Source organism: Bemisia tabaci, chromosome 1 (genome assembly GCF_918797505.1).
Source record: "Bemisia tabaci chromosome 1, PGI_BMITA_v3".
In the NCBI taxonomy this organism is placed as follows: domain Eukaryota; kingdom Metazoa; phylum Arthropoda; class Insecta; order Hemiptera; family Aleyrodidae; genus Bemisia; species Bemisia tabaci.
In genome coordinates, this window is record NC_092793.1 from 4,099,564 (window position 1) to 4,124,504 (window position 24,941).

Consider the following 24,941-nt stretch of genomic DNA (forward strand, 5'->3'; position numbering starts at 1 on the left):
AATACAATATCTAAAACCTTGCTGGCTCCAAAAAATTCATTTATACAAGTATGCATATATTTTCAAAGGTTTTCAGTCAAAAATTTAAGGCAAGAAAAGGACGGAACAAAAAATAGATTTGGGTCGATTTCTTAAACGTTTATTTAAATATTATATGTACAATTGCACGGAAATCAAAAACCTATGATACAAATTGAACACGTTAAGTTTCAAGTTTACAGAGGACAGTACAAACGTATTTATTCCTTGCGTAATGCTTGCTTTCTAAGGCTGAGATTACTGGAGATTTCTCAGAGGAAGGAAGTAATTGATTCGGCATGTCCTAAAAAGAATGAAAATTGAATTCAAGATGTAAGAGATAGACATATTTATTTTTGTACATACGGTAAGCAATATTTCTGTGCTTACGTTTGAAGAAGGGAAAAAATTCTCTGGTATTTGCCAGTATTAATGGGATGTCCCATCGAATACTTCAAACACTGACAAGCCATGAAAAATAAATGGTGTGGTAATTTTGTATCAAATGAACCATATCTACATTGAACTCTGGCAAGGCGAGACCTTATTATCATGAATGTTCATGGGCAAATGTCATTAACAGCAGGTAGAATCTCCAAGCGTTCTGCATGTTTTTTGTGCAAGATGATACGAAGATAGGTAATTTCAAACTTCCACCAAATTCAACTGAAAAATGACTCATGTGCAGGGAAGTCTTTGTCTCTTTTGCAATATTAAGTTTTAAACTTTCAGTAGAAGGAAGTCATCTAGTGCAAAAAGAAATAAAGTCAGCATATAAGGGCATACAACTGAAATGAGCACTAGTGCTCCTGTTCATTCAGAGGCCTGGTTTTGTTGAGTACAAAGCATATCTCCCCTTTGAATATTAGGAGGCAGGCCAAGTTGAAGGAGAAGTATTTCTCCACCTTCAAAATACTGCTAAGGAATAATGATGGCAAAAAACTTCCAAGTTTCAACAGGAAACCCCCCTCGAAACCTACAGATAATTACACACTTGAAGGGCCCTGCTCATGAATTTACCAACGGAATTTTTCAAAAATCTTAGATCCTTATTGATACTTCTCAGGACAGCCTCGGAACATTAAATGCAAAAACAAACAAAAGAAAAAATATTCTGGAACAGGCCTTTTACAATTTTTTAACCTCAAAACTTGATTTTTTGAAAGTAACAAAGGAGTTACTTGACATACTCATACACTGGACCCTTTAATTGCGATGAAAATCAGCCGTTACCTATTAAATGCAATTTAAAATTAGAACACGATACAAACCAAATGTACTGAAGACATGCAAAAAGGCCCTCTCAGTGAAAAAATAAAAAAAAAATGAGAGTAAAAGCTTACAACATTAACGATAACAGAAAGTACGGCTTGGAACTCTCACCAGATGATCTTTACAATATTAGAACGCACTTTGAATCAATTGCATGATGAAAATTAATTTTTCTCATCTAAAACTGATTTTTACGTAGTGCTTAACTATTCAGTTTTTATCTTGAGAGCGCCTTCATCCGACTTCATCACAAATGTAACTGTCCATGAGTAAAGGGCCTTTGCGTGTCGAGAGGCAAATTTTTGAGCTTGAGCATGGCTCATTATATCTTTCCATAAGTAGTTTTTCTCTAGATACTACGTTCTTTCAGCAGCTAATATCAAACGGCTGCGACTAAAGTTTGGTTCAAAATCAAAACGTATTTTTCGTGCTGAAATGTTGGTAAAACAATCCTCTAAGTAGTGACATCAATACCTGCTTTAAAACACGATGGCTCCTTCTCCCATGGATGATCACAACTAATAAAACTGTATTTTCAATTAATTTTAACTGAACTTGTTCCTTATTATTCAATGATACCAACACAAATGACGATGAGATCACAAATAAACGAAAATTCAGAACTAAAATTATTGATAGCAATAGCCTCATTCATTTCAGTAAAATGTAAAATCAAGACATGACATCCCGAGCATACAAAATCTGATTTTCAGACATTCATGAAAGACTTAGGATTGATTTTTTTTTTCAAAAAAAGAAAATAATACATGAATTCATCTGAAACCAGCATAATCTGATGAGAAAAGAAGAAGTGAACAAAATATGAGTAATCTTCTTGTCATAATCTTTCTGACGTTCATAAAATACAAAAATTACTTCTGTAAAAAAACCCTGTGACAGAGACTCACTGACTTTAAACAAATTAAATTTCAATAAATAAGCTAGCTTTGCAAAAGAAAAAAAAAATATTGTATATAATTGTAATCGTTTACAGGAATAGGGACACTAATGCAAGAGAAACAGTTTCCTGAAGAGCGAGTCATGCCACATTAGAATAAAAAATCTTAACTTGAGGTTCTAATGAGAAATAGTCAGCAGCAGTGCCTTAAAAAATAACCTTCAAGCAGTTTAGTTCATTTTTCTAAGACAAGAGCATATGTAATTGTACGAGTACAATATGGAAGATGGAAGATGGAGATTTCGCATCCCACAGGGATTTTCAATTTAAAAATTTATGATGACATAAAATTTCATGAGAAACATGATGGTGCCACTTGGTTTTCTGTGCACTAAACTCCCAGGCTCAGTTGGGGCCAGAATGGAGGTGATCACCAACGTCAGGGTGAGAGTCTACCTCTGTGTCCGATTAAATTCTCCATGCACAGGTAGAGAGTAGATACATCAGTAGGGTTAGTACTTAATAAGAGTGTTCCAAAGCTGCAGCCTTAGCGGCCTTACTAATGTATTTGCACCGTATCTATGCATGGAGAGTTTGACTGGACATAGAGGTGGACTCTCATCGTGATGTAGGTGATCCCTCCATTACAGCCTTAACTTTGAGAGCTTCTTTTGGGCTCGGGAGTTTGTTTCAGGAAAACCAGTGGCCCGATTCCATTTCTATGAAATTTTGTTTAAGAAAAAGTACCCAAAACTTGAATCTCTGCGACACGCAAGAGCTCCATTCTGAGACAGACACATGGCAGATCTAAACTATGAGCAACTTTTTCTCGAAACTATAATTTTGAAAACATATATGTACTTTGAAGAATTATAAATCGAATTTGATTGGACACTCTAATGATAACATGTTTGTAAAAGACACTTCTAGGCATTAGTCTTGACATCTTGAATTTGAGTTTTTCTGTACTAAGGTCTCTTTTTCTGTGGACTACCACATTTTAAGGAGATTATTCCTGTCATGTGGACGTGAATACTTGTTTGACTTGCATTTTAGAGTACATTGAGATTTTGTTTCAAAGTCAAAATTTAAAAGAAACAACAACGGGGAAAAAATCATTACTTCATTCCTTGGAAATGAAAACAAGATAGGAGACTTACATTTTTTGGCAAATCTAGTCTTAGTCGACAAGTAAAAAATAAAAAATGAAAATTAAGATTTACAACAACCTAACAACGAGACGAAAATAAATAATTTGAATAGTACTGCTTTCGAAAAAAAAGAACACCAAATTACGAATAATACAAGATACGCTTACGAAAAATGTAAAAAGTGCACGGCATAGACGGATAAATTCCTTAGACTTCACTGCTAACAGGCTCTCGAGCATGGTGGGTCCGCACATGTTTATTGTGATTGGATTTAGTAGTAGATAGCTTCCCACAAATGTGACATGAAAAAGGTTTGAAGCCTGTATGAATTTTGAGATGCTCACTTAAATAGTAGCTTCTATGAAATGTTTTTTTACACACCTCGCAGGTGAATCGTTTCTCTTGCTCATGTTCCCGAACGTGACGAATACAATTATACTGATGAATAAACTGCTTCCCACAATGATTGCATGAGAATGGTCTAGTTTTTGAGTGAGATCTTTCATGAGCTTGTAAATCCGTTAAATGAACAAAAGCTGCATTGCATAGCTTACACTTGTGAGGTTTCAACTTTCGCGACATGTGTATCCAACGATGAGCGTTGAGGTTCCATTTTGTAGTGAAGTTCTTATTGCAAATATCGCAAGAGTACGGCTTTTTGCCAGAATGTGTCTGCAAGTGACTGGCCAAGGAGGTTCTTAAAAATGTCTGTTTGCAAACTGGACAAGACACATTTTCCCTATTTTCGCGTTCTACTTTCGGCAAAAAGCTTTGATCGTGCATGCGTCTGATATGCCGTGTCAGACTTGATAAATGCATAAACTTCCTTGAACAAAACCTACAAGCTTTAGGTTTTCCATGTGTTTCAGCATGCCAAAAAAGTCTCTTTTTTGAGTGGAAAAGTTCACCACAGTCACAAAAGTAATCTTTGATTTTTTTGCCTAATTTTGCATGAACAACTCTTCGATGTTGGATGAGGTTGGAATAGCTTTTGAAGCAAACATTATCAGGGCAGAGTTTGCATTTAATTGGAGCTCTATTAAGGTGTACATTCATGTGTTCTTGAAGCTTCTGTTTGGTGACAAAAGATTTATTACAACTTGAACAAGAATATGGCCTTATTGATAAATGACGTTTTCGATGAAGCTGCAGACCTGCTCGAGTGTTAAAATATTTACCACAAATCGTGCACTCCAAGGGATGAACAGTGCGAACATGTGTTTTGAAGTCAATACTTGAAGTAAAAACTTCAAGACATGTTGGGCATTGGTTTGACTTCAAACTGTGGACTAGATTGACATGCTCTGATAATAACTTTTGAGACTCGAAGTCCATGCTACAGCAAATACATTGAAACCTCTTCTTATCATCACACTTTTTCTCATCCATCTCTGACGTAGTGCTGAAATTTCTCATGTCTTTGGAGCTTCCAGCAAGCGGATCTTCATTCTTGACAGAGCATGATTGAATGTGAATTTTGTAGCGGTCAGGGTGACTGAAGCTAGCAGAGCATGTCGGGCACTTCTCTGGCTTCACATCCTCTCCCTGTTCCCGGAGTCCTTTATTTTCAGCTTCTTGTTTCACTTCATATAAAATTTGGTAGGGTGGAGAGCTGTTGTCACACTGTAAACAGGACAAGAAAATATTGTTAGAAAAAACAGCACATTAAAAAAAGGAACCCTCAGATCTATTCCTATGCTCTTTGATTTTCCTGGGCGCTGGGAATTAATTGAAATAATAATTGTATCAAGAGACAAGTAGGCGAGCATGTTTATGATCTTTGGATACACTCACACAGATCAAAAAACTAAATACTTTACATCTAGAGGGCTGAGGAGAATGAAATTTCTTAAATGTTCATTTTCAAGTGATAATATAACGCAAAAATGAACCATTCCAAGTTGAGACATTAGGTATCTGCCAGACCAGTTAGCAGAGACTGCAAGCTTCATGAAAATTATAGCCCCCTGAAGTAAACTTCCACCAATAAAATAACCAACATTTCTCATATACTCCACTCAATGCTTGCTACCAACATTTCCCTGATTGCTACTGGAAATTAATACACTAAAAAAGGAAAACAACTGGAATAACTAGAAACTTGAAAAACCTCCATAGGTATAGAGATGATTCCATATTGATGGTGAAACTGTTAAACTAGGGATCTTGACAGCAATGTTTGAAAATTCAAGATCTCCAAGAGTTTGAAGAGAATACTACTATTTATTGGAATTTATTATGCAAAATTTTCAGAGAATGTTGTTGATAGAGTGAAGAAAATTTTATGGAAAAACGATGATCAGGCAGTTTTTAGAAAAATGAGACTTGACAAAAGATTACATTCCAAACCAAAATACAAGGTTTCATACTTTCATGATTGATTGGTTTAACACTGCCTATTGTGACAATACCTGAAGTACAACTATCAATTATTTTATGGAATGTTTACTACATTTTTATTGATAATAATAAAAAAACTAGGATAGTTTAATGGTCTGCCTTATCGATTACTTCATGATGTTTGAAGAAATTAATTGGAAAAAATCAGAGAGGTAAAAATACACAACCTAGCTTTGGTCGATGAAGGATGATAAAACTTACATGATTGCTCCACAGGGAGTTTTCACTCATACTGTCTTGACCAGAAAGTTCTCCATGGGGAGGCATCATCTCATCAGTTTCTATATTAATGATTGGTGAAAGTATCACAGAATCATCATCAATGTCATCAGGGTCGTCTACATCTTCCTCCGAGTCAAGAGGATCTCCTTGATGGAAATAAGACCCGCTTCCATTCTTGTCTTTACTGTGATGGTTGCTTTCCCTCTCATTTCTTTTAGCAGTCTGTGAGGAAAATAGGAAAATCATTATTGCAAGAGACTAGGTAACAAGAGAAAATAATAGGGTATGACTCACATTTCATTAATATTTTGACAGCTTTAAAATTCCCGAGAAATCTTTGACTGGAAACTGATACGTAAAAGCTATTTGGGCTCATTTATTTAGTGGTAAGAGCTAGGACATGATGTGTTAAAATTAGTGTACTTTGCCGAATAAGTTTATGCACCTTTAAAGAACGACTGAAGATCATGTGACGTCATTTATGCATTAAAAATAAATTAAAAAATCAAAATTATGAATCTTCTGTCGCAGTCTGAAAGTGCTTAAAGTTAATAGGCCTGGACTAAAGTTGAGTATCTTCTGGCAGAGCCAATATGACAGCAATTACACAGGTCTACACCAAAAAAACTACTTGAGATTTGATGGCAGATTCTAAGGTAATTTTCAGCATTATGGCCAAAAACGATCTGTTCTTTTCAAGAAAAAAAAAATGCTGTTCCAAAATAAATACATTTTTTCAGGAAACTGATGCATGCCAGAGACGAACCAAGCTAATTTACAGATTCAGCAGCCCAAAACACCAAATTAAATGTGTGTAAAATATATGTTGCATGCCTAAAAAGATTTCCATGTGAAGTCTGATAATACGATTTTCTTGGTTGTAGCGTACTTCATCCGCCTACCTACATATTTCTCAAATATAAAAATGGTTCGTTTGTTTTGCATCTGACGACTAAAATATTGTCTTATTATGTATCTGACAGTGCTGCTGCCATTTAATTTTTGCTACAAAAGCTGAAAACAACCTTAGCTTTATCTTGTCACCCACCAATTTTCCAAACTGACCCTGCACACTGCAGGAATTTGGTGGCCATATTGATTTTAATTTCTTCATTTCATTGTATTTTCTTCATGATCCTGATGTACTTAGTTATAATTGCACCAAAGTTATTTGAGCTACCATTTTTGCGCTAATCACCTCAAAAGTTTGAGTTACTTCTTACCCATTTCATTTCAGCGGAAGACAAGTGGGCATTGTGAAGAGTAATTTGTAGACATCTTCAAATATGCAAGAGAAGGAGGAAAATAGGAGGCAGGAGTCCATAAGAGCTACGTTTTTACCAGACTTCTCTCAGCTTGCATCTGTGTTAAGCCGGGATTTCATCCAAATGTTTATCAGCGCAGGTCGGTAGAGCCCAACGCCAATTGTTATGAGAGCCTTTGTTATAAGTTACTTTCGCCAGGTGACATCGCCGGACAGGCGGTACAGCCGGTAGGGGGGACAGCATTTGGAGGAAATCCCGGCTTTAGGGTGCAAATTCTGAAAGTGCTCTGCTCTATTCAGCTGATTTTTGGATTGCAAGAAACATTGAATAGAAAATAATTGTAACTCCTGAGGCAATATGCGCGAAAACGGTGGCTTGAAGAACATCGGCGCAATTGTAACTTGTCATCAGGATCATGAGATGAAAGTCAATAAAAAATTGAAGTCAATATGGGCACAAAATTGCATAAGCAGTGAAAAAAACTGAGGTCATTTCGGGACTCTGCACTAAAAATTACAGAGGGACCAATTTCCACAGCACTCTCAATTTTTTTTTGCAGACCTGTTACCGCAGGTAATTAAATAGCTAGTATAAGGAAAATTACCTCAATATCATCACAGATGACAAATTCTTCATCGTCACTATCTGAAAGTAGGCTTTCCATTGAGCTATGATGACTTCTTGGGCTTGAGATATTAGAGCTGACAGGAAAATCTCTGCAGTGTTCCGGAGCAATGAACATCTCATCGTCATTTTGACTACTACTAGCTGCTTCAGAGAAATATAATCCATTCTGAATATCAGTGCTGCTTGGTTCTTCCACTGGAAGTGAATCAGATGGAATGCTATTCACTTCAGTTTCGTTGTACTCATCTTGAGAAATGATCTGATGGCTATTAGAGATCACTGTCCCTATGTTTGTATTATGATTTTGATTATCAAGGTCAAGGAAATCGCCTTCACAATTTTCAGAGCATGGATTCGTTGCGTCTTGCCTTTCACAATTGTATCTGTTCTCCGCTTCATTATTATGAGAATCATCACCTTCTCTATTAGTTTTGTCTGCGCAGACGTTGGTGTCAGAGCTAGCATGAGTTGCCCCATTTTGGATATCACTGTTTAGAACTGGAGGAGGGTTAAAGGGAATTTCTGGAATTTCAGTAGTCTGGTTAGAGAGCGGATCTATTTCTGTTGTTCCACTACTCCTTTCTTGGGTATTTACTTGGCCATGAGGAAATGGGGTCATTGGAGGATATGATGTTGGCAAAGTTGGATAATCATAGTTATACACAGGTTGATAAGGATTGTAGTTGACAGGATACGGTTCAGGATTACCTGATATTTGAGGCAACTGCTGAGAAGGAGGGCTGACAATTACAGGAATCGTAGTTGAATTTGGGGGATTTGGAACATTTGCCGTAATGACCGTATTGTGATAGTTGCCATTGTTGACTGGTCCGTAGTTGTTAACAAACTGCTGATACATCACCGAAGGGACATTGTTAATGTTTCCATTGTCAGGAGAGCCGCTTGCTGGATCAGGCTTCTTGTTGATGGTGTTGACAAAAGCTGCTATAACGCTTTCCTTCGGATGAGTGTTGAGATGGTCAGCAAGTGTTATTCCACTTCGCAAGTACAGAGTACAGACGGGGCAACTAACTTGATCATCCATTTTGGCTGAAAGGCAGTGATCAAGTGAGCAATGATAAGTAAAATTTTAGGAGACAAGTCAGGAACGAGAACAATTTTCAGATTCCTTCAGACGGTTTGAAGAGAGGTTGAAAGAATCCTTGATAAAAACTGGGAGACCTTCCTGACCAGACAACTAGTTTTCATGGATAGTGGCATTGCAGAACACACAAGGCGATGGTTAGAAAACTTTTAAACCACTTTCCTACGGACAAATGAACACTTAGTACAAGAATAAAATACTTTACACGGTTTAGAACTGAAGAAAACAGGCCAGTCTAAGCCCTAAAAGATGTCTTTAGGAGCTCAGTGGCCATGTTTTCACACTTCGTATGTCAATAATGCAATCGTATCAAAATCGTGTAGACAAAACAATCGACAAATGAATTCCAAACAATAGATATGACGTCACAATTGTGATAAACTTCAGAAAGTTTATGTCTACAGCTTCAAATTTCTCCATTGTCTACAGCAAAACATAAAATAGAATCTAAAAAAACTCTTAAGAGCACTTTAAAATTTTGATCTGTCTTTCAAATATAATTTTAAAATTTTTAAAGTTTTGGATTCTTATGCTGAGAGGATATGGTTTAATGAAATAATGTTCTTAGGGAAATTTGCGGATCTGAAGGTACATCACCGAGGTTGGTAGTCGTGGTCCTTCTGTTTTGACTGTTTTGAAGCCTATTTCAGAAGTGTGTGAAAATCGTGGAAATGGCGGACACGTAAGTTAAACAATTTTGACTTTTTATCTACTTTAATCCTCGTTCTTAGCGAATCATTTTCCTAGCCAAGTCTCTGCATCAACTTAAGTTGCATTCGAAATTATGATTAATGTCAATTGCTACCTGTCAATAATGTGAAACCCATCACTGACGCACCGGGCCGAATCGTGGTTTATCCCATTTCTCGCCAGCCTTTTGCCATTCAGAGACCAGAACTTCAATTTGTTCATTAACATTGACAAAATTTTCTGCCATCGTTATTTCTCTAGTCACAGTGGCCAGTCACCACCTCTATTCTTCTTACTATTTTTGAGGAACTTAGTTGCGTCGGGGTCAATGCGACTCCCCCAGGCATGCTTGACAGCAGCCTTTAGCTCTTTAGGATTTCTCCTTACTGCCAGTTCCTTTTGAATCGCTCCTCTTTCCAGTTTGAAAAGTATGTTATCCATCACTTTTTTCTATTTCATGAAAATGTGAAGATGAGTTCATGTACATTTGGTTGAAGGAGAATGTAAACAAAATTCCCATGTGTAGATGAATACCAGCATCGGATTTTGAGTCTAGTTATGCCTAGATTATTGTCTTTTGAGTTACTTATTATAAGTATTAACGATTCATGACTAGCCGTGTCACCTCCAGTGGGCTGGTTTGCTTTCTTAGCATGGGTCTGGGTCATACCTAACCTCATTCTTTGTAATAGCAAGTGTCAAGCCAACCACGCAATGAAGACTTCTTAAATTTTGGTTTAGTAACCTTGACAAGAATTTTTTGTAAGTGATGGTGTGCTTTAATTTTACAGTCCAGCGAAGAGTCCTGCAAAACCCGCAGCCAAAGCAGGCGTCAAGGCTGCGACCAAAGCAGCAAAGGCTGCTGGAGCTAAAGCCGCTGGTAAAGAAAAGAAAGTTGTCAAGAAAAGGAAAGTAACTGCAAAGGATTTTCCAGCTAAGAAATTACCAGCAGTACCAGAGTCCATACTCAAGAAACGTAAACGCAGGGATGAACGGACACAGCGTCAACTCTTCCGATCAGTCAAGGTGCAAATTCTTTTGTTTATTTCAATCAGCAAGTTTTTCTTAGAAAGTTTTCTATGGGGTTGGTTGGAGAGTAATTGGAGATGATCCTAGGTTACAGGCTCATGAATGTATCTTATTAACATCCCAGAAAACGAATTTACCGTCCGGAGCAAAAAGTCTGTCAGTGTATAGTTTTCCAATTTTCAATTTATCTTTCCTGCCCTTTGGTTTAAGCACATACTTCTATTATCATAAAGGAAATTGGGTTGGAATTTTATCTCTAATGAAAAGTCCAAGAGGATTTAAACCTCATTTTTTTTATAGTTTCTGCCAACAATTCTTTGGATAAATTTTGCAGACTGCATATTGGGCTGGATTTAACTATTTCCAGACTTTCATTTCCTTTTTTATTCTATATTTCATATCACAATAGAGTTCTGTCATCGTATTGAGCAACACAGCTCCATTCTAATCAACTGCATAGGTTGATGTCCAGAGCAAGATCTCGGTAACTTCAATGCAGATTTGACAATTTTTCTTCTGTTACTGAAGCTCCTGATTTCTCTCATGCTCTATTTTTTTAGATGCTACTAGAAGTATGACTTATTTACAAGTTTCACTTATTTTAGAGGGAAAATATTCCCCCAGTCAAAATAGCTGCTGTAGTGGAAGTGACTGGGTCAGTTGTGCTGGTCACAGAATTGGATTTTGATGCTTGATTCTTGTAGATTACCTAGTAACAATAATAATAATATCAGTCCAAACAGCAATTGTATGTTGAATATTAACTGTGATATGGTGCCTTCAAAAACTTGATTTGTGATGTAATCCACCACGGTAGTAAGTATGTGCCATGTTGTGCTCAACCGCTGTGGTTGACGTCAAAAACCCGACTTTTCAAAGGGTGTTATCTCTGTTAATATTGAACATAGAAATTTTCTGTTTGGACATATCTTATTATTTTTAGCTAATCTACAAGAATCAAGCATCAAAACACAATTCTGTCACCAGTAAAACTGGCCATTGTCCCTCAGTATAGTTCAGATGCATTACATTCTCATGACCAAATATAACCTTTCGTTCTCAAAAATCTAGTGTTCTCATCCATATTCATACTTTTACAGGGTAACCTCAACAGGATTAAGAAACGAAGAACTATTTTCTTGCGAGCTGAGAAATATGTTAAGGAATACAGAATGAAAGAACGAGCTGAACTTAAAATTGCTCGTGATGCCCGTAAGCGCGGCAATTATTATATTCCAGGAGAAGCCAAATTGGCTTTCGTCGTCAGATTGAAGGGGTAAGTTCAAGAATCCATTTTTTCCTGAAATGCTTGGGATACTTGCACCTCTTTTTCAGCTTTTCTCGAGGCCTAACTACCCATCCCCACAGCTTCAAATGTAGATGGATCTCTCTTTTTCTAGGAACTATAAATAAAGTTACGAAGTTCCTCCAAATAGTCAAACATTATACAATTAGGAAAATTCTACATTCTGCTTGATTTTTGGTAGACAGAGTCGAGTTGTAGGAAAGTAAGATCATTGAATAATTTTTAAATATTAAAAACACTTACATCAATTAAGTGTGTCATAATAGTCATCATCTTTTTCTTCAGAAATCTCAATATTTCTTGTTTTGTTTTCCAGGACTTGTTGCTAAACGCACCAAGAGAAATCATGAAACATTATCTCAGCCCTCATCTTCTAAAATGGCACACTCTCAGTGGTTGAAAAAGTTTGTCAGTAGATCATCTTCGGACGAATCCTTAACACCCTCCCTCAGAATGAACCTGCGAATCTAAGGAGATGAGGACACTCTTTTACAGGAGGAGTATGATTTGTTTTAATGATTCATAGTTAATATTCATTTTTTAAAGTAAGAAACCTCTTAATAGTTTTTTAAATTTTTTATTGTGGTTGTGGTTGATCTCGCAAATTATTTTCTATCTGTGAAAGACCTATTTTGTAACAATCAGTGTACTGCTGTGCTATGGAAAAATGGCGTGTGAGCATTCAAATGTAGGGGAGTTTCCTTTCAGAAAATATGTATTTTTGAAGAAAGTTACGAATATTTTTCCTTGAAATTTTCAGACACTCTAGACCAAATTACAAACAAAAGTCTCTAAAAAATCAGAAGTAAACATAGAAATTTCCTGAAAATTCGAGCTCTATCTAGGGAAATTTGCAACATTTGAACGCTCATATGGCATTTTTCCTTAGCATGGCGGTGTAGTCAGCAAGACTTCGGCCTTGGGTTAAAAGGGGTTGAGTGAAGATACATGACCCCATGTTTGGAAAGAAGGATAGCCTCTCCCCCGTATTAAAAGTGATTTCTTTTTTGGTAGGTCGAAAGAGGAATTTCCGAATAATGATTTTCCTATCTTCTCCTGCCCTAAAAATGGAACTTTTGAATGAAATTTTGTGATGCATCAATTCAAAACAAAAGAAAAATGTGTACTACCTATCACTTTTCATGTTAACCTCAAGACTGATTTGTAGAACACCAAAATATGTCGTACTATTTCTAGTCATCAGAAATGAAGGCCATAATAATTGAGACATTTGATGCAAAAAGGACACTTCTCTGTCGCAGGGTTTCAGAATGGTCGCGACTTTATATTTATAAGTAGAATCTATCGGGTGAATGCTCTAAAATTTTTGCAAAATAATGAAGAATATTCAGTAAAAGTTTTAACAAATTGAATGCATTTGCTTTAATCCTAATTATTGATGAAATGTCAGGAGAAATTCTGAAACTCTGCAACCGAAAAATACCCTCTCTGCACCTATTGCTTCAATTTGGGAGCTTCAAGTGAAACACATAAAATGCTTGTCGGAGTGCACCAAGATGAAACTAAGGGCTGTATCCATAGTAGCCCCTTAAACAGCTTCTCTCCTTACGGAGGCCCCACCTGGTCTAGGTACATTGTGCTTAAGAAACGTTTAAGGAAATTTTGAACATAGCATCATGTGAAGAAACATTTTTACAAAATCTATATATAATTCAGCAGCGTAACTCTAGAAATGGATGCTCATGAGGAATCAAAATCATCTACCACCATAAAAAATGCAAAGGAATGAAAATTGCGAGTTCTGCATATTTTAAGACTGGTTTACAACTAGAAATTGAAACATTTCGCCGCCACGATTCGCTGCAAATTTTTTAAAATGTGCTGAAGAATCTGAAAAGCAGACAGAAGCTCTGATCATAGCCTCCTGATAACGAAAATGTGAAGCTAAATAACGCGAAATCGGCCATTTTCCAGATTGAACGCGAAATAGCTTGAAATCCGTGAAATTCACCGCGAAATCATCCATATACATCTGCAAAATCTGTAAATTTTCTTGAAATTTACGTATGTAAGCGTGTCAGACGTTTGCCGCGCTTTTTTTCAAAATGAAGAAATCACAGAGTTGTTTTTGAGCATTGGCCGTCATTGGCAACAGTGTCAGTGCTTCTGTGAAGTAGGTTTAGAGAGATACTGAGCGATGGCTCGTTAAATCAAATTGAAAGCTTTATTATAAGCTGTCAAACGCAAGAAGCACTGCAGAAACAATGTCGAAATCAGCAAAAATAAAATCAAAATTGTAAAAAATAACAGCGGAATTAGGAAAAAATAACAGCAAAATGTTCCAATCTCCATTTGCAACTTGTTTTGAGTAGGTCAAAATCTCAACATTTTTTCTCTTGGATTTTTAATTTTTTGTAAAGGCAAATCATTGTGATCTCACACGGGGATCTATTTCCAAAGTGATACTGTTGAATTTCACTTGAGATCTGCTTAAACTATTCTTTTTAAGATCAAATGTCATGGATTTCCTTATAGCTCCCTTAATCACAATTAAAGCTATGTGGGACTCTCTGAGAAGAGGAGTCGTTTAAGGAGCAACAGCGAATATGACCCTGAATCATGTTAGCAGAATGTAGGTAGGAAGTTTACCTATCCCTTTTTCTCTTTCTTATTTTGAAAGAGAAGCCCTTTAAGGATCATCAACAGTTCCAGGTATGTCTCTTTTCTAGTGTTGCCATGAAGTTCCATGAGAAAATGCTTTAAAAGTTAACTTGAAAATTGTACCAAAACAAGTTCTATTGTTTCACCAAAAAATTATCCAACGAAATAATTGATACATTTTGTCTCAGAACCGTACCAGAAAGACTGGATTACACATGTTTTTGCAAAAATTATACTGTAGTAAGAACAACTGTAAGCCTATAGACAAGCTATGAATTAATTTATTATCTCTTCAAGATTCCATGAAGGAAACGAATCGCTCAATGGGCAGTCCAGAAATCAATTTCTTGCAGAGATATAATGTTTCCATTTAACATTGATTGATTAGCGATAATGCAAGAGATGTCAATTGTATAATCTAACTTCCAGTTGATCTGTGTAAAAGAAACTTTTTATTATTTCGTTTAGGAGTTGATTTCCAAACCCACCGTTCTAAGAATCGTTTTTTTTTTTCCATGAGATCTTGAAGAAAAAACATACAACTTTTTTCCTAGAGTAGACACATCACTCATTTTTACTAACTTGACTTGAAATTTGATGGTAGTATTGAAACGCATTGTTGATAAGTACCAATAGAGTTGCCATGGAGATTTCTCAATTCTCTTCTAGCAGTGAGTTCTCTTTACTCCATGAAAAAAGTATCTTTCCCATCACAGAGTTAGAAAACTTTTTATGTCTTTAATCTCCTCACTCAACTCTAACAATATTCAGATGCTGTTTTTCTCCTGTTGTTTTGTCTAAATCTTTTTTACTGTTTCTTGTGTTCGGATAAGTCGTTTCTAGAAGTAAGTTCACCGTACACGCAACCCTTTCAATTACACCCTTTTAGTTGGTGTGAAAGAAGGTATTATTACTTGGACAATTTGTCCTCAGTAAATATTCTGTTTTCTCAGGATGTTTATTCTTGAAGATTATGAAATTGCCGTGCAAAACAAATCAAAAGTTGCATACTTCCCAATAAGTTAATTGGAAATATTGCTCTTTTTAAGGAAGAACTGATTCTTCCTTGAAAACTCTGTAAAAAGGATTTTAAATTATCACTTAGGACACTTGAGTTGCGGGATGAACTTTGGTTCCAGTTAAAATCTTGCCCAAAAAGGCTAAAGTCGTTTATTTTCTTAAAATAATAGTTTGTTCCCAGCTATTTCCTTTTCTGCTTTTCTAATTTCTAGAAGGGGTAAATTAAGCTGCCAGTTTTGATAATGCGCCAAAAATAGGAAACAGGAGGAAAAGTATACCCTCTTCAACGTTTTACTCTTTCAAGGAAATTTTTTAGCTTTCCTCTCAAAATATGGCTTTTCTTTTTTTCCGAACTGCTGGGGTGACTGGGTGTTTTATTTTGCAGAGATAAAAGTCAATTCCCATGTGTAAGAATAGCTACCATTTTTGAAAAGCACTGAGTAAAATTTAGGTTGATTTATTTTTCTTTTACAGTAAAAATTTATGCCTTCAGTTATAAAACTTAAAGATTTATATTTTTGTTCAATTTATTATTGAAAATTTTATAGGTTGAGTCTTTTGATCTCTCTATGGTTATATTCTTTCTCAGCGAAGAAAAAAATCGTGTATATATATTTGTAAGCACAAAAAAAAAAAAAAAACCTGTGTTCTTGGAGCGTGCAAGTTGTTATATTTTATGAAGTAATTTTGTTTTTGTAGAATCAAATATTTACTTCTTTAGAATAAGTTGTTTCTTTCTTGTAATAATTACTGAAAATGGTTTGATCAGAAAGCGTTCATAAATGCATCTATAATTTATTATGATATCATAGGTAGCTTTTATAGATAAGTGGAATTCAAATAATTCAGTAGCTTTCTAATTTTTCCATTCCATGAAAATGCTTTTAAGTATTCATTACTCTTTAGTACGAATATAGATCAATTTAAATTGGTCAAAGGCAGATTTTTTTCTAATACTTTCCAATGATATGCATTAAAAATATAACAAAAAAGTATTTGGTCATTTTCCGATTTTTCAAGAAAGGAACTTATCGAAGGCTAAACCTGAGAGCCTTGTATCTCGATTGTTATATTTCAAAATTACTGGTTTCACTTACTTTATTTTGTAAAAGTGAAAGGAATCTACTTAGCACCACCTTCAAACTAAAAGGAAAACCACAACAATATAAAATAGGTTAAGTTGAACAGTCTTTCAATGAAAAGATAAATGTGACAAGAATTTTCATAATCATAAAATTACATGTGTTCTCAGAGTTTAGCCATTGATATGATATAGATTCTTTTCCTTTCCTCTCTGTGATATGAGTTGGTAAAAAACAGTTATACATGTATCATGCATAGTGATGAACGCTGAATTCTTGCTCCTCACTCCTTTTTTAGCTGCCAACTTTTGAGCTCATGAGTCAGACAGAAAGGAAAATAGCAAACTGCCACTTGTTTTACCTATCTTTGTTGCCTTTGAATAGATTCAAAAGTAACTCCGGCAAAGAAGAAGTTAGGAACAAAATCTTAGCAGACATCACTGATCATGCACTAAACTGCCACTAGAAGTCTGATTTTAAAACTGCGTTTAATTTTAAAAAATAGTATATTTCTTGTACTTAAGTATTAAGTGATTTCTTTTGGGAACAATTCTATTTCATTACTTGTGAAATACAAGCCACGATGCTTAGGATTACATAAATTTATTCCAAAAAAAGAAGTAGTATTTGGCATGAGAAGTATTACACACCATTTGTTTTTTGTAAAATTGAAAATAAATTAAGTAATAATAAATAAATTTAGTCTAAGTTGTTGACAAAGTTCAATGAAAAATAGACTTTTGTTTGCTGAAAACCGTTCCAGCGAGTAATCAGTCATTTTTAGATCCATGTCTATTCTGTTTCAATTGACCAGTTTTAAGTTTCAACCATTTTTAATGATGTTTTGATTAACTTCATTCGAAGCAATCAACTCTCTTCCCAGAAGAATTTTAAAAAGGGAGTCAAAAAAAGAAAGAAAAACCCTGTACTAGACTGTATGTTGTTGTTTTTTCATCTGAATAGATCTGTTCTCTGTATTTTCTGGGACAGCAACCATTTTGTTTGACGGAAGAGTCCAAAATGGTTTACTCTAAAATAACGTTTCAACAGAGTTTTATGATTTAATTTTAATTTTGTTGTGTGTATAGAATTTATCTTTCTCTTTTTTTTAAAAAAAAATATCACTATTTTATGTCAATGTTGTTTTCGGGTGTGATAATTATTTTAATAAAGGTTTCATGTGATTATTTCTGGTGTTCTTGATCGACATATTTCTATCCTGAGGACCTCTATGGAACTTTCATAAATCAGAAAAGTATTCTAGCCCTGTAAAATTTCCATCTGCATGGATAAATTTTATTAGTCTCTCACATTAAATACGAAGGGGGTTGTTTTTTTCTCTCTCACATGAGTTTACTAGTTTTATTTAACTATCTCTAATCTGAAACGTTTCAAATATTTGGACATAAATGCAGTTCATTTTTTGCAAGCATCTGTGTTTGAGTTGTAGAAAAAATTGCTTTTTGCTTTCCTTTAAATTTTTTTCAAAATTTGATAGCCAGGGAAATGGAAAAGGCTTGAGCTACAGTGGCTCAGCATTGCAATGTTGTGAAGTTTCATCTGATGTGTTTCTCTACTTGTCAACAGTTGCATTTTTACTGTGGAAAGTTTTTGTCCAATCTCAGAGAAAATCCCTAGAACATTTTAAAGAAAATTGACAACAGCTTTCGATTAATTGAGTGAACCTACGAGTGGAATTTTGCAACATTGCAATGCAAATTTCCACTCTGGTTTTTACCTTTTCCAGTCACCAATTAAAATTTACTAACCACAATTGACTTTTTTTTTCCATAATTGCAAAACAGTGAAAAAATAAATCAAAAATTATACTCTTCCTTGTGTATGCATTATCCTTAGCAATGGCTAAAGTTAAAAAATGTCCAATTGCTACGTTGTGACTCCTACTTGGTCATACTCAAATCATACTCTACAGGGTGATTCAAAACTCCCACAACGCCAGAACCAAGCATCACCTCTGAAACTTCTGAACAAATTGAAATAGAGACTTTTTGCGAGTGCTCCCAGCCCAGGTCAAAAGAAACAACTATTGAAAACCCCCCAAAATTTTTAAGGGATCACCCTGAAAATAGTTGTAAACCTTAGGGATCACAGGGTTGCCATAATTTCTTCATCCTCAGTGGATGTGTCCGAAATTTCCTGACTTTTCTCGGTCATCCGACTTTCCAGACCACCGGCAATCCTGCTGACAGGGAAGGTGCTGGACTATTGGATCACCCTATGTTTTACAAAATTTTAAGAGTAACGCATAACGCCTGAGGCGCGAAGCACTGGAGGGGTGAACCTCGTGGCGGTCAGGGGGCGTACCCCTTATTTTATAAATAAATAAAATATTAAAAATTTACCTTTTTAAATAAATACTATCCATATCAAATGCTTACTTATCACTATTTGGACGTATTTCTATCAAACAGATTTATGCGGAGGTGAGAAATATGGGGTGTGCTTGTTAGTTCTCTGGCCGTAAGAGTGAATGAGAATAATAAAGCGCCAATGACGTCAGCAGCAATGATCGAGCTGTGGCGCGAGAGGGAGATCGTCGTCAGGTCGCTTTAACTCATGAGCCCTGTCCACAACGCTCTCTTGCCATGCCCGCGGCTCATGAATTCCGCATACAGTTGGCACATAGTTCTCCTCGCTCAATTTAAAATCCCGTTTTTCCAATTCGTCAAAAGGAATCACGCCCACTCACCACATTGTTTCTTATCCAGCTTTCTAGAGCACACCCCATATTTCTCACCTGCACATAGTTCTGTTTGACATAAATACGTCCATTTATGAACTTAGAATCATCGCCTGGGCCTTTCCTCAACATCGAATGCCACGGGAGGACCGGTATAGTAGGGTTTGAAATTCGGAGGTACATATTTGGGGACTGGAACCGCGTTGGAGCTGTAAGCTGGTGCGTAGGTTTTCCCGGGCAAAATCGGGGATTGGGGAGGACCAGGGACAGGAAGTCTGATGTTTGGCGCCTGGGTCTGGTACATGCCCATCAATCCTGCCGCCAGGGCCGGGTGCTCGCTCAGCAAACTCCCGACAACCAACGCGGACAGCGTCGGGTTCATGGCGTACTGCATCCCCAGTCCCTCGATCTGAGGACCGCTCATCTGCACCTCCACGCGGCGTCGCACTGCTCCGATGTTAATTGCTAGAACCAGAAGAACCAAGCTCCAAACCTGCAAAACACAGGGATTTCAATTCTAGGAATAGAGAATTTCCAGGTCAGGGTGGACAAAATTTCATGGAATATGAAATCTTGAAATTTCACGTGAAATATTTCATGAAATTTCTGAAAGATATCGAAAAATACCGGTTCCTTTTCATGTTCGCAAAACGTAAAAATCGTGACCTTTTTTGCTATTTTTGTGTGATTCAGTGCGGGTTGCATACTCTAGCCCCTGAAAAATATAAAATATTTCAATGAAATTTCCAATCTTTCATTTCTCTTTTACGTTTCATGCCACCCTGTTGCAGGTGTCTGAAATTTGATATTTCGTGTTTAAGTGGAAACTACTGAGTGAACTGAACACGAGGATACCCTTGGTTCATGAATTGAACAATTATTGGAGAAGATATGACAAAATGATCTAATCTGCTAAAATACGTGTGTTTAAATGGGAAATGCCGCTAGATGACGTCACTAGGCGGTGCATTTTCTCACTTTTAAATCTATTTCTATTTCTCATATCTAGAAAAAATTATAAAAAATACTGTGAAATCAGCTCCTTAAGTACTTTCAGAAGAAGCAATAAAAAATTGAATGCAAATTCTCCATTGAGCACTAGACACGGTACGAAGTTAAGCATTCTGATACAAGTTTCTCAACCAGAATTTCGCGTAAAACACGATTCGCGCAACGAAAGTTACTGAAATGAACTCCTTACCAAGATATTTTGTGTATCTTGTCGCATGAATTCAAACCTCCCGCTCATGAAAACGCAATGGTCTACGTGAGTCAAATCGCACACTAAACGGTATCATGAGAAGCTCTGCGATATAAAAATCTGGCAACCTCAAACTTGGCGCTTTAGCTCAGCTATAGCAAGTTGTTTATGGTTTGAACAACACAGGGTGGAAAATGAACAGTGCTCGATAGAGAAGCCTGTCCAAACCGCTGTAGTACACGATTGGACTCTCGTAAAGTATTGCGTTTCTTGTGATCGGGCGATTCAAATTTCCCGTAACCAATGTAAAATTAAAATGTTAATATCTTAGTTAGGAGTTGATTTCAGTAATTTTCGATGCGAGAATCGTGCTCTCGATGAAATTTTGATGAAATCATCACTTTAACGGACCTAAAACAAGTGTTTCTGTTTGTAGCTTACTTTTCTAACCGGGCGTTCAAGTCTCCGAGAGCATCGATATCCCATTACTGTCAGTTTACGAGGTCATAATCGTATTCCATTTTTCAACGAGACCCACTGCTATTTTTGGCTAATTTCTAAAATAACATATGTTCGGTCTCAATGCTGATAGACGCTTTTAGGAATAGTGGCTCCTTATTGCAAAAATGTGGTCTAGAAACACGTACGGATTCTCTTTAAAATGTCGCGTGAAAATTACGAAAGTCGCATACAATTTTAAATTTCGACTTTTGAACGAAATTTTTAAATTACAAGAAACAACGACTGTAATATCGTATAGTGCTGCTTATCATTGACGTAAATTGATGATTGTGACCGTGCGACGTGGTCGAACTGGCATGCGATAAAACGCATCGATTAGGTAAAAAATCTCGGCATATTTTGGATTTTTAGCCAAAAAAAAAGGGACGATAGCCACTCTGCATGAGCCTAGAGGTTCATTCTAAACCCAAAAATCAGCAAAAGTCCGAGAATTGAAAGCAGAGTAGTGTTCGGAAAAAAACCTAGCATTCGATACAGAAATCGATAGCTGAGCCGAATGCGAGGTTTTTTCCAAACACTATTCTGCTTTCATTTCTCTGAATTTTGCCAATTTTTGGGTTTAGAATGAACCTTTAGGATCATGTGCAGGGGCGCAAGGGCGCCGGGGCGCAGGGGGGGGGGCAGGGGCAGGGGGCAGGGGGGGCAGGGGGGCAGGGGGGCAGGGGGGGGCAGGGGTGTCCTTTGTTTTGCTAAAAATTCAAAATCTGCCGAGATTTTTGACCTAATCGATGCGATATATCGCATGCCAGTTGGACCACTTCTTATGAGCTTGACGAATCAGCATAAAGATAAGAGGATTGGCTTACCTTGAGGTAGGAAGTGAGGCGCATGTCTGGCACTTGCGTCTTTGGGTGTGAAGCGAAGGGACGAGGCTGCGGGAAACCGAGGCCGGGCACGTCTTCGCGAGCGGAACACAGAGAAATGACGGCAGCGGACGGAAGTCCGTTTTCGCGGCTCCACCCCGCGACTCCCGCGGCCCTCCTCGTGGGAAAAAAGAAAGCAATTCCATGTGAATTTTTTGTCACCTCCGGCCGGGCCGCGCGCTACGGTTTTTCATCTGACCGCCTCGCGCCCAATAATTGGACCGCCGTGCTAAGGGAAAACGCCGCATTAACATTCAGGCCTTGCCAAATTTCCTTCCATAAAACGCGAATTTTCTGGTTGATTTATGAATATTTTTCCTCCAATTTTTCAGATAATTTTGCCGGCAATTCCATCGTAAAGTCCTGAAAATTTCAAGGGAAAATATTCATAATTTCCCTCAAAAATAAACATTTTATCCAAGGAAATTTGGCAACCCTCGAATGTTCTTCCGCAGCACGGCAGTGGAGCCTTCTCGTTTTCCTAGTTGCCGATCAGCGTTGTCAACTCGGTGGAGCTGAGATTGCGGGAGGAGTACCGCACTTCGCTTTCCGTTATCTAATAAGAGCAGAGGTGCAAAATGAAGTTTGACGCGTTCCAGGGTTCGTGATGTTTTTTATCTTTGCCCAAGGATGTTCTTTAAATTGCACCTAATCGAATTTGAAGGCGTTCAGGCTCGATAGGGAACGCTACGGGGCCGTCCCTAAATCACGAAACTCTAAATTTCCGGTTATTTGACAACCCCTGTAACGCTACGTAACGCTGTGCTAGACCTTCCCGAAAAAATTACGTACCGCTTCCCGGAGCCCCCATTTCGATAAAAAATAATCTAGATATCACTATCATATGGATTGCATTTTGCGAAAAGGAACCAAAAGCATTGAATTGATGCTAAGATTGTGAATTTTCATCCTTTGCAATAAAATTACTGGAATCATGAAAAAATGTGAAATTTACACGGTAATTTTTGTCTTAGATTTACGGTTTTTAGCGAGTGAGATAGTAGCTGTCAGTGGATAATCAGGTTTTTCTCCCAAGACAAAAAAAAGTTGCACAATCTTTGCAACATTGCAATGCTCCTGGTTCCTTTTTGCAAAATGCAATCCATAGACTGATCAGATTGGCGATTCTATTTGGCGAGGAACCGTGAAAGTATTGCAGAGAATATGTTCGAGATTCCTCAAAAATTCTAAAGACAACCGCCCAAAAGTTCTACAGAAACGCGAAAAAAATTCACTTAAACTCGTTACGTTACGTTTACATGCGCCCTGTTAGCACTTTTTCTGCTCTGAATAACCCACTGAATCTGTTTACTTTTTTATAACCTGGCAACATGGCTCAAACCGTCTTGACCACTTTCGATCTCTTAAATATTATCGAGCATATTTCCCGCAATGGTGCTTGTCGGACGTATTCGATGATTTACTCATTTTGGTTCACGTGGGTTTTTTTCCATAATGAGAGGTAAAGACTTGCAAAAATCAATACTTGACACTGGGATTTATATCAGCCAATCGGCCACCTTCAAAAGAAAAGGAAGGTTTTTTTGAAGGGGAGGGGGAGGGTCTCTCTTCGTCTGACAACAGCGTAATAATCAACTGGTGCCTGCTTCAGCTTCACGCTTTAACAACCACAGCCTGTCGTATTTTGAGCTGCTTCTGAGGCAGACGAGGCAGGTAGGAGAAGTTCACATCCAAAATATTTCGCAAATAAAATATGTCTGTCACGCGATTGAATGAATCAGCAACGGTCATGATTCTCAAAGCAGCCAAGTACAGCGTTGGTCACATGACTCTGCCCGATTTCTACAAATATTTCTCCATGAGCAGTTTGGAAGCTATAAATTAATTTTTTTTTATTTCTATAGTTTGACCTCACAGCATTTAATCAACAAGAAGGTGAAACAAACAGCCCACATTTCAATAGAGCAAGAGTAGAACATAATATCCCTGGTAAAAATTGGCAGTAGAATCTGTGTTCCAAAATACCATAGACCTACAGCCGGCTGTAAGATTTCCAATAGCTTCTATAGCCGGCTACACAATTTCTTATAGCCATTTAAGTATAGCCGATGGCGATTCAGCAACAGCCAGGCAATAAAGTGTATGCTAAACGTTACTAATTACAGATGCTAGGACTTAGTGAGTTTATGGACCACTGCTCTCTTTTTGGGCCGTAGTATCTTGATTTATTTTGCGAGGAAAGCTCCGTACTTTTGATGGATGCTTGCCATTCCTTATATATTAGAGCGCCTTCAGTTTCGTATGATACTGTGCAATACCTCTGGTGTGAAATAGTTGCTTCAAGCGCCGTGGCACGCTGCGGTGCGGCAGGCGGGCAGCCAGCGCGAAACGCGCATTGGCGCCTACAAACCTAACAGGGATACTTCACGCATTGCGCAATGCGTGAAGTATCCCTGTTAGGTTTGTAGGCGCCAGTTCGTCGCCGCTCCGCTTTGTGTTACGCTCTAATATTTAATCTCGCGGAGTCAGCGTTATTCAACTCATGATTTTGAAATGTTTGCACATCCTGTATGGATTATTCTCGTTTTAATTGATGAAAAAAAATATGTATTAAAGGAAAATATAACGTGTGTTTTGTAAATATTAAGGTGGTTCCGTATCAAACTTAATGATTTCCAAAGCACACGAATTTCTACACAATTTCTTATAGCCTTTTATAATCGATGGCGAAAAAGCAACAGCCAGGCGATAAAGTGTAAAGCCCGGCTATAGGAACTATAGCCCGGCTGCATAATTTTTTATCGCTTCGTATAGCCCGGCCGTATGATTTTCTCCGCACTCTACAGCCAGCTATATGATTTTCTGTAGCCTTCTTTAGCCAGCTATAAGAATTCCTATGGTATTTTGAAACGCAGCTGTTACTTATCGCCAATTTTTACCAGGGATAATTTACACTGATATATTTACCTGACTTATTGCGCTATCG

General features: G+C 37.2%; 3 protein-coding genes across 3 annotated transcripts; 1 reads left to right on the forward strand and 2 right to left on the reverse strand.

Annotated features, from left to right (window-relative positions):
• Positions 1–123: 123 nt before the first annotated feature.
• On the reverse strand, positions 124–9,273 carry LOC109032184 (uncharacterized). Its single transcript, XM_019044177.2, has 3 exons — positions 7,831–9,273; positions 5,941–6,183; positions 124–4,962 (listed from the first exon to the last, which is right to left on the reverse strand). Exons 1-3 carry the CDS (start codon positions 8,896–8,898, stop codon positions 3,547–3,549), a joined length of 2,727 nt encoding a protein of 908 aa, XP_018899722.2. The 5' UTR covers positions 8,899–9,273; the 3' UTR covers positions 124–3,546.
• A 209-nt stretch (positions 9,274–9,482) lies between these two features.
• LOC140225230 (large ribosomal subunit protein uL30-like) lies at positions 9,483–11,972 on the forward strand. Its single transcript, XM_072303430.1, has 3 exons — positions 9,483–9,640; positions 10,440–10,674; positions 11,778–11,972. The coding sequence occupies exons 1-3, from the start codon at positions 9,630–9,632 to the stop codon at positions 11,955–11,957; spliced, it is 426 nt and encodes a 141-aa protein (XP_072159531.1). The 5' UTR covers positions 9,483–9,629; the 3' UTR covers positions 11,958–11,972.
• Positions 11,973–12,297: 325 nt separating this feature from the next.
• Positions 12,298–22,076, reverse strand: LOC140225242 (uncharacterized). The gene is made up of 2 exons (XM_072303482.1): positions 21,938–22,076; positions 12,298–19,901 (listed from the first exon to the last, which is right to left on the reverse strand). The coding sequence occupies exons 1-2, from the start codon at positions 21,959–21,961 to the stop codon at positions 19,515–19,517; spliced, it is 411 nt and encodes a 136-aa protein (XP_072159583.1). The 5' UTR covers positions 21,962–22,076; the 3' UTR covers positions 12,298–19,514.
• Between the last annotated feature and the right edge of the window lie 2,865 nt (positions 22,077–24,941).